Here is a 10,191-nt window from a genome sequence, read left to right on the forward strand (position 1 = left end):
TGTCTGTGATGTAAAGTTCTTGTGATTGGAGTGTTGCATCAGGGACAGACTGTGAGGAAACTGCGGATTGATAATTTCCATGATTTGCAACAGATCTGAGTCCAGTAAGTGTGCTGTTCTAAGTATTTTCAATGTGATTGTAAAGTGGAGAGGCTTATTCTTTGAGTTGGGCTTCATTCATTGCACTTATAATTACCCAAAGCCTTTCCCCCCAGGTTGTGGTTTGAATAGCTCAGAGATAGAGTATCCCAAATTGTTAATCCCACCTGAATCTTGCAGATAAAATACTTGGTGTCAAATCTATCCACAGTGCTCACATGGGTGGAAAAAGCTAAGTCGCAGGTAGCACTTGGCAAGTCTGCTGACCTCCTGGTGTGGGAGCAACCGTAAGACGTCGTCTTCAACTGGCAGCACCAACAGGGCTTGTGGCTGCTGTTCTGCTGGCAGACACGCCACACTCAGTTAGCTACCTGGTGCGACAGGCTCAATGGCATTCAGTTTGGCATCTCTGCCATCAGACCTGCTGTGGCATCCCAGTGTGGTAGGACTCTTAATGAAAATATTATGGCTCACAGACTAATGTCTTGAAACCTGACAAGTCAGAGCAACAACAGTGCAAGAGCAGATAACTATCTAGACATGTGACGTACATGTAGGTGACATTTCAGAATCAATACATGCAAATGTCACTGTCTGTTGTGATGCTACTGGGGAAATCCCAGCGATAGACATTACTTTGGCATCAGTTATACTATTATAAAGAAAAACTTTTACTCATATTCAGCTCCTCTTATGTTCCATATTACACTTGAAACTTCTTGAGAAATAGTGAACCGACAGTCCACTGTTCACCTATTCTGAAATTGTGATCATTGTAGTTGAGTATTGTATTGTTATTCTGTGTCACTTAACAATAGTCATAAAGACATTTAATTTTATACAATTCTGGACAAAACTGAGGCTGTCCGTTTCAGGTATCACAAAATGTTAGTTGGCTACAAATATTAGTTACATTAAAAAAGAAAATTAAGGCAGAGGGATGATAAATTTGGCTTACACACATAAAAAATGTTGAAGGTATTAGCAATTTTTTAGTTGTATCACAAATGGAGATGAGCCATGAATGTGGCACTCAACGCATAAAACCAACTGCCAGTCATCGGGTAGAGACCAAAATAACATGAAGTTTGGGAAGCTCAGTACTAAAGAAGTCTATGTGCACAATGCTAACAATATTAATACTGCTAAGAGTCACTGTGAAGAGTACTGAATTGCAACATGACAAAATTGAGACATAAACTGTAGAAAATAATATATTTGCCAAGGCTGTTCTTGTGAGTCATTCCAGTAGTCACTTACATTTTATAACTACATCACATATGTAACACCATCCCTACAGCTCTGACCTCATTGCCACCCATTTTCCCCTTAGTACCGCATGTCGCTCATTGCTGGACTCCTAGTCCATGACTGACAGACTGTCAGCCGGTTATCACAAATGGCTAAAACTCACTGATCAAAGAACAGCAGTACGCAACTGCAATACACCAATAATAAGTAATCGAGTAGAAAATAAATGACAATACAATAAACATCTCTCTATATATTTAACCTCCTCTTTATCTTTAAGGTCTTTACATGAAGTAGGTAATTGCTTTCTTGATAACACTAATATATAACTTATTTATGATCTATGGACAAATGAATTATTTATTTAGGATTGTAGACATACATAACATGTCCTTTCAAAGTGAACAGAGAGGTGAAAATATGCACAAACATATACTTCCTTTAGCCCGGACTTCATTCCATTTCTAAAAGTCTCTGTTCATTGGTATATGTTGGTTTGATTATGGTAAAATAGATGGAATACTTTTGGAAGCCAACAGATTCACAAATACTTGTGCCTCTACTTTTAATCAACATACCTTAATCCTTGGCATTGTTACTGTGGGTGGGCTAACTCTTCCTACGTACTGGCATGCCGCACTTTCTTTAATCAAAGATGCGGTGTAAGGCATGTTTCTCAGCCCAGTTTCCCCTTCAACAAAGTCCACTCTTAAGGCATCTATTATGATTATTATCAATTTCTTTACAAGCGGTTTGTACAAAGCGCTTGCATTCACCCTACAACAGAAACGCATTTTCTGAATACTACGGCACATTTAGTTCTATAGTTATTAGATTCTAATAACAATCAGATCTATGAGAGAGGAAATTTTTTCGATGCCTTTAATATGTAATATTTACGAATCTATAGCCTAGAATTTCAAGACACAAACGATCACGCAATATTCATTAAAGCTGTTCTATATTTACGCACCTAGTATTGCCAACAAAATAAGGAATATCATCTTTTGTCGCCTTACGGGACTGCACGTATGATGTCGGGAAGAAACCAAACATAAACAATGCCATGAAACACACCACTATTAGAAGATAACAAAGAGAACCACATTGCTTATTTCTAACGTCGTTACCAACAACAAATCTCATTTGTACACTACTCGATCATAAGAAATCCCTGCATTCGCAACCACCACTACACACTATCTTTTCATAACACAGGGAAATGCGTGACAGTGATGTTTCAAAGCCGACCACGCTGTTGTGTTGATTTGATTAGATTACAACCTCTGTCCTTTGAGACGATGGTATCGATTGATGTGAATTATCGACTACCAACGCAGCGCAACAACCAGCTCTGTCAACACGACACAACAGTCAACCATTATTCAGCCATGATTCAGCCCACTGTACCGTTACTGATCTCTGTGAACTACTAGCAACAGCCAGATCCGTCACTCAACGGAACTGTATGCTTATAATATAGGAACATAACAGAAGACCCTCCCCCCATGAACCATGGACCTTGCCGTTGGTGGGGAGGCTTGCGTGCCTCAGCGATACAGATGGCCGTACCGTAGGTGCAACCACAACGGAGGGGTATCTGTTGAGAGGCCAGACAAACGTGTGGTTCCTGAAGAGGGGCAGCAGCCTTTTCAGTAGTTGCAGGGGCAACAGTCTGGATGATTGACTGATCTGGCCTTGCAAAATTAACCAAAACGGCCTTGCTGTGCTGTTACTGCGAACGGCTGAAAGCAAGGGGAAACTACAGCCGTAATTTTTCCCGAGGACATGCAGCTTTACTGTATGATTAAATGATGATGGCATCCTCTTGGGTAAAATATTCCGGAGGTAAAATAGTCCCCCATTCGGATCTCCGAGCGGGGACACCTCAGGAGGATGTCGTTATCAGGAGAAAGAAAACTGGCATTCTACGGATCGGAGCGTGGAATGTCAGATCCCTTAATCGGGCAGGTAGGTTAGAAAATTTAAAAAGGGAAATGGATAGGTTAAAGTTAGATATAGTGGGAATAGTGAGGTTCGGTGGCAGGAGGAACAAGACTTCTGGTCAGGTGACTACAGGGTTATAAACACAAAATCAAATAGGGGTAATGCAGGAGTAGGTTTAATAATGAATAGGAAAATAGGAATGCGGGTAAGCTACTACAAACAGCATAGTGAACGCATTATTGTGGCCAAGATAGATACGAAGCCCACACCTACTACAGTAGTACAAGTTTATATGCCAACATGCTCTGCAGATGATGAAGAAATCGAAGAAATGTATGATGAAATAAAATAAATTATTCAGATAGTGAAGGGAGACGAAAATTTAATAGTAATGGGTGACTGGAATTCGAGTGTAGGAAAAGGGAGAGAAGGAAACATAGTAGGTGAATATGGACTGGGGCTAAGAAATGAAAGAGGAAGCCGCCTAGTAGAATTTTGCACAGAGCACAACTTCATCATAGCTAACACTTGGTTTAAGAATCATGAAAGAAGGTTGTATACGTGGAAGAACCCTGGAGATACTAAAAGGTACCAGATAGATTATATAATGGTAAGACAGAGATTTAGCAACCAGGTTTTAAGTTGTAAGACATTTCCAGGGGCAGATGTGGACTCTGACCACAATCTATTGGTTATGACCTGTAGATTAAAACTGCAGAAACTGCAAAAATGTGAGAAATTAAGGAGATGGGACCTGGATAAACTGAAAGAACCAGAGGTTGTACAGAGTTTCAGAGAGAGCATAAGGGAACAATTGACAGAAATAGGGGAAAGAAATACAGTAGAAGAAGAATGGGTAGCTCTGAGGGATGTAGTAGTGAAGGCAGCAGAGGATAAAGTAGGTACAAAGACGAGGGCTGCTAGAAATCCTTGGGTAACAGAAGAAATATTGAATTTAATTGATGAAAGGAGAAAATATAAAAATGCAGTAAATGAAACAGGCAAAAAGGAATACAAACGTCTCAAAAATGAGATCGACAGGAAGTGCAAAATGGCTAAACAGGGATGGCTAGAGGATAAATGTAAGGATGTAGAAGCTTATCTCACTAGGGGTAAGATAGATACTGCCTACAGGAAAATTAAAGAGACCTTTGGAGAGAAGAGAACCACGTGTATGAATATCAAGAGCTCAGATGGCAGCCCAGTTCTAAGCAAAGAAGGGAAGGCAGAAAGGTGGAAGGAGTATATAGAAGGCTTATACAAGGGCGATGTACTTGAGGACAATATTATGGAAATAGAAGAGGATGTAGATGATGATGAAATGGGAGATACGATACTGCGTGAAGAGTTTGACAGAGCACTGAAAGACCTGAGTCGAAACAAGGCCCCCGGAGTAGACAACATTCCATTAGAACTACTGACGGCCTTGGGAGAGCCAGTCATGACAAAACTCTACCAGCTGGTGAGCAAGATGTATGAGACAGGCGAAATACCCTCAGACTTCAAGAAGAATATAATAATTCCAATCCCAAAGAAAGAAGGTGCTGACAAATGTGAAAATTACCGAACTATCAGTTTAATAAGCCACAGCTGCAAAATACTAACGCGAATTCTTTACAGACGAATGGAAAAACTGGTAGATGCAGACCTCGGGGAGGATCAGTTTGGATTCCGTCGAAATGTTGGAACACGTGAGGCAATACTGACCTTACGACTTATCTTAGAAGAAAGATTAAGAAAAGGCAAACCTACGTTTCTAGCATTTGTAGACTTAGAGAAAGCTTTTGACAATGTTGACTGGAATACTCTTTTTCAAATTCTAAAGGTGGCAGGGGTAAAATACAGGGAGCGAAAGGCTATTTATAATTTGTACAGAAACCAGATGGCAGTAATAAGAGTCGAGGGGCATGAAAGGGAAGCAGTGGTTGGGAAAGGAGTGAGACAGGGTTGTAGCCTCTCCCCGATGTTATTCAATCTGTATATTGAGCAAGCAGTAAAGGAAACAAAAGAAAAATTTGGAGTAGGTATTAAAATTCATGGAGACGAAGTAAAAACTTTGAGGTTCGCCGATGACATTGTAATTCTGTCAGAGACGGCAAAGGACTTGGAAGAGCAGTTGAACGGAATGGACAGTGTCTTGAAAGGAGGATATAAGATGAACATTAACAAAAGCAAAACGAGGATAATGGAATGTAGTCAAATTAAATCGGGTGATGCTGAGGGAATTAGATTAGGAAATGAGACACTTAAAGTAGTAAAGGAGTTTTGCTATTTAGGAAGTAAAATAACTGATGATGGTCGAAGTAGAGAGGATATAAAATGTAGACTGGCAATGGGAAGGAAAGCGTTTCTGAAGAAGAGAAATTTGTTAACATCGAATATAGATTTATATATCAGGAAGTCGTTTCTGAAAGTATTTGTTTGGAGTGTAGCCATGTATGGAAGTGAAACATGGACGATAACTAGTTTGGACAAGAAGAGAATAGAAGCTTTCGAAATGTGGTGCTACAGAAGAATACTGAAGATAAGGTGGATAGATCACGTAACTAATGAGGAGGTATTGAATAGGATTGGGGAGAAGAGAAGTTTGTGGCACAACTTGACTAGAAGAAGGGATCGATTGGTAGGACATGTTTTGAGGCATCAAGGGATCACAAATTTAGCATTGGAGGGCAGCGTGGAGGGTAAAAATCGTAGAGGGAGACCGAGAGATGAGTACACTAAGCAGATTCAGAAGGATGTAGGTTGCAGTAGGTACTGGGAGATGAAGCAGCTTGCACAGGATAGAGTAGCATGGAGAGCTGCATCAAACCAGTCTCAGGACTGAAGACAACAACAACAACAGAAGACGAAACCAAAAAATTTACAGTAAATATGCCACCGGTGGAACGAACAAATGGCAGGAAACTAGCACAGAAGACAATATCACCACGTAAAAAGACTGAGGAGGAAGCCGTACCAGAGTGGACAGTTAAAAACAATAGATCACGATGAAGCACCAGGCAGAAGTTAGCATCCAAACAACATACGAACGACTTTTATGGCCCAATCCAGTGCAGAAGAAAACAACCAAGAAGAAATCCAGGACCCCCAGGAGCTGAAAATCACGTCAGAAACAAAAACACTAAAGCCTGCTCTTCAAAGAAGTAGCCAAGCAAGAAACATACTTCTCATACAACTGAATAATTCTTTAACTCTCCTTATAATAATGTATAGCGCTTAACTAATAAGCTATATGAGCTAGAGCTCCTTTGGAATCGTTAACGGAAGGAAATTTCTGTCATGTGTATAACTGAACACTGGTTACAAGAACTACAAAAATGTGCAGTTGGGATTTCAGACTTCCAGTTGATCAGCAGCTTTTGTAGGGAAACATACAAAGTGGGTGGAACATGTATATATGTAAGAAAAAGTATTAAACCAAACGAAATTAGGGTTTAAAATGTCTGCTGTATTGAAAAAGGATCTTGAATATTGTTTATATAAACTAATAGATAGTAAAATTATAATTATATGTATATATAAGTCCCCATCTGGCAATTTTTAATTATTCTCTGAAAATTTGGAAAATCTTCTGAACTATCTAAACAGACAGTCAAAATACATAATTGTGCTTGGGGATTTCAATATTAATTTCAGGGACAACTGTAAAAAAAGGCCAAAACTTGTTAATCTACTAAAAACATACAATATGGACATGTGTGTAGAAGATACCACCAGATACAGCAGCAAAAATGAAAGCACTACAGACCAAATATTCTTGACAAATCAAAATGTGGCTTTAAATCTGAGGTATTGCATACAGGTTTCGCTGATCATCAAGCAGTGAAAGTGACCTTAGCTATATCTCATGAGAAAAGTAACAACAGGAGATATATTGAGGGAAGATTAATTAATGATGACAGCATTAGGGTCTTTAAAGTTTAAAAAAATGAAAATTGGGACGTGGAAAGCAATAGTTCTGTAGATATAAAATTCAACAAGTCCATGTCAAATTATAAATATTGCTACGATATTTCATTCCCTCTGAAGAGAATTAAAATAAACAAAAAATCTAATTCATGGAAATCAAAGAGTCATCAAAAAGTCTTAGCATGCAATATAAGTGTGCAAAGCAAAATACTATCTTGAAACCATATTCGAAGTGTTATAGGAAAAAGCACAGAGAAGCTATAATTGCTGCAAAAAGGATGAACAATGATTCATATATCAGAAAGGGTAACAACAAAATGAAATCTGTGTTGAAAGTTATTAATAATCATACAAGCAAACATGAAAGTTCAAGTAATGAAATCACTATAAAACACAAAAATGAAACTGTTAATGATCCACTTCTAATAGCTAATATAGTTAATGATCATTATATTAATGTAGCCCAAAACCTGATCAGCACTAAATGTAATCCAAAGACAAAGGTAACAACTCCAATAACTGAAAGGACAATGTATTTATATCCTGTGAGACCCAAAGAAGTCAATTGGCTGATCACAAACTAAAGAATAAAATGACCTGTGGATTTGATGGTATTCCTGACAAAATTATTAAATATAGTACCAATAATGTTGTCTCTCAACTTGTTGACATAACCACTGACTCCCTTGAAGCTGGTGTGTTTCCAAGTAAACTTACGCAGCCAATAGTAATACCAGTTTACAAAAGTGGTGACAAGTTTGACACTAAAAATTTCAGACCTCTAACATTATTATTTGTATTTTCTAAAATAATTGTTTAAAAAGGTATTGTGGATAAGGAACTGATCTGTGGGTTGTTTCTGGACCTTTCCAATGCATTCAAACTTATAAATCATAATCTACTACTGTTAAAATTGTATAATTATGATGTCTGTGGTATTTGCTGCAAGTGTTTAAAGCCATATTTAACTGAACGGAAACAAAGAGTACAAATTATTCAGGATGGAAATGTGTACCATTCTGAATATTAAAAAGTTAATTATGTGGTGCCCAGGGCTCGGTATTAGAACCATTGTTGTTCTTGATTTTTATTAATGACCTACCTCATCAGTTTTCAACAGCTGATACCAGCTTCATTATAAAACAAAAGAATAATTATGAGATGTAGCAAAACATCGACAAAACAGCAGAAGTGGCAGAAAAATGGTTTGAAGATAACTGTCTACTTGCCTATGACAAGAAAACTGAATGAATGAACTTCAACCACATAAGGAACAAAAGTAGGACCAATGTAAAATTCACATTATCGAATAGCCAAATTCAGCAAAAGAATCACATAAAATTTTTAGGATTATGGGTGGATGAGCATCTAAGATGGCAAAAACAAGTAGAAATGCTTAACAAAAAATTAAGCATGGACTGTTACATAATAAGAGTGCATTAAGGTGGCTGCAGTACCGAAACAATGTTAAGTGCTTATTACGCTTAAATGCATAGTCTACTAAAGTACAAAATAGTGATCTGGGGAAATACCGCTTTTGCAAAGCAGTCTTTTTTAGCTTCAAAAGAAAGCTTTAAGATTAATAAGTGATGTTGCTTACAGTGCACCATGTAGAGGTATCTTTAAGGAATTAAAAATCGTGACTTTACCATCTATATTTATATTTGAAAGCATATGCGTCATTAAAAACCATGAAGTTTCACTTTTGAATAGTGAGATCGACCATTATCAAACAAGAATGAGGGATGACTATCATAGGGATGTGCACAGAAAATCAATATATTAGGACAGTGCTGTTTACAAACCAAAAATTCTGTACAGTGCATTGCTAGATAGGATCAAAAAAATACCAAACAGTAATACATTCAAAAAAGAACTAAAAAATCTACTAATATACAACAGTTTGTACACCATTAACGAATACCTGGAATTTTGCTCAAATCTGTAGATCTACTTCATAACTCTCTAAACAAAAATTCATAATTATCAACCATATCTAGATAAAAGCAAATTTTGTTCATTCATATATGTATGTAATTATGCACCTAGCTTTTTTGCAGTATGTTGCTATGTCTAGTTAACTAAAGTATTGGTATTTAATAGTTTCAGTAAAATCAACCAAAGGGTTCTACAAAGGTTTTTTCTATCTGTGTTTCATAAGCAGAATAATGTTTTTGTTATAAAGATGTGTTGATACCAATGATAAGATTTTGTACATGATGTAAATATGTAATATTTTATAGTGTTCTGTACTTTGACAAGGCCAATATCATGAATGTGATAATATGGGCACTATATAAATAAATAAACCAGATACGGCATCGAAATGTAGCGCCAAATTGTATTTGGGATTCGCTAGCTCAGTGAAAAAAGGCGTCTGGAAATCAGATGTTCCAGTTTCTGATTCCTTGAAGGCCAATTCACGCTGTCATGGGCACCGTCACATCAAGGTGTGTTCACACTGTCCATCACATCACATCATGTCAGATCAAGTCAGATGATCTCAAATTACACTGCTGTCCTCAGACTGTTCTTTTTCGCAAGAATTACGATCTCCGTGAGATGATTTTTAACTGGTTTTTCGCACAAAGTGCACATACACAAAGCAGTAGTTTATATAGGTGGATGCTAGAGTCAACATTTGTACGAAAATGAAATTTATTGGATTCAAATGGTTTGCAACTTGCAAGGACAGCACGTATATTAGAGAAGGGAGACAGAAGTTCAAAACAACAGAAAGAAAATGTGTGGGTCCGAAAAATGTTATTACATGGTACAGAAGGGGTATTTCTCACACTACACAAGGAGCTTGAGGAAGAGGAATCTACATTTAATAGTTTGGAAAGTAGAAGAATCAGTTGGTTGATTGGTTGGATTAAAAGAGGGTCAAATGGACCAAACTACACGGTTATCAGTCCCTTGTTTCGAATAAAACAATGCAAGTGTGAGAATAAAACATTTGAGACTGACAACCCAAAACGA

At 37.6% G+C, this 10,191-nt stretch overlaps 1 protein-coding gene across 1 annotated transcript in view; it reads right to left on the reverse strand.

Annotated features, from left to right (window-relative positions):
* LOC126273370 (GPI ethanolamine phosphate transferase 2) overlaps positions 1–2,754 on the reverse strand; it is a 78,126-nt gene extending 75,372 nt beyond the window's left edge. The window contains exons 1-2 of the mRNA XM_049976920.1: positions 2,324–2,754; positions 1,929–2,127 (exon numbers count right to left, since the gene is read on the reverse strand). Coding sequence (XP_049832877.1) covers positions 1,929–2,127; positions 2,324–2,496 — 372 coding nt within the window. The 5' untranslated portion in view covers positions 2,497–2,754. The remainder of the gene's footprint in view (positions 1–1,928; positions 2,128–2,323) is intronic.
* Between the last annotated feature and the right edge of the window lie 7,437 nt (positions 2,755–10,191).

The sequence above is a fragment of the Schistocerca gregaria genome, chromosome 5 (assembly GCF_023897955.1).
Source record: "Schistocerca gregaria isolate iqSchGreg1 chromosome 5, iqSchGreg1.2, whole genome shotgun sequence".
Classification (NCBI taxonomy): domain Eukaryota; kingdom Metazoa; phylum Arthropoda; class Insecta; order Orthoptera; family Acrididae; genus Schistocerca; species Schistocerca gregaria.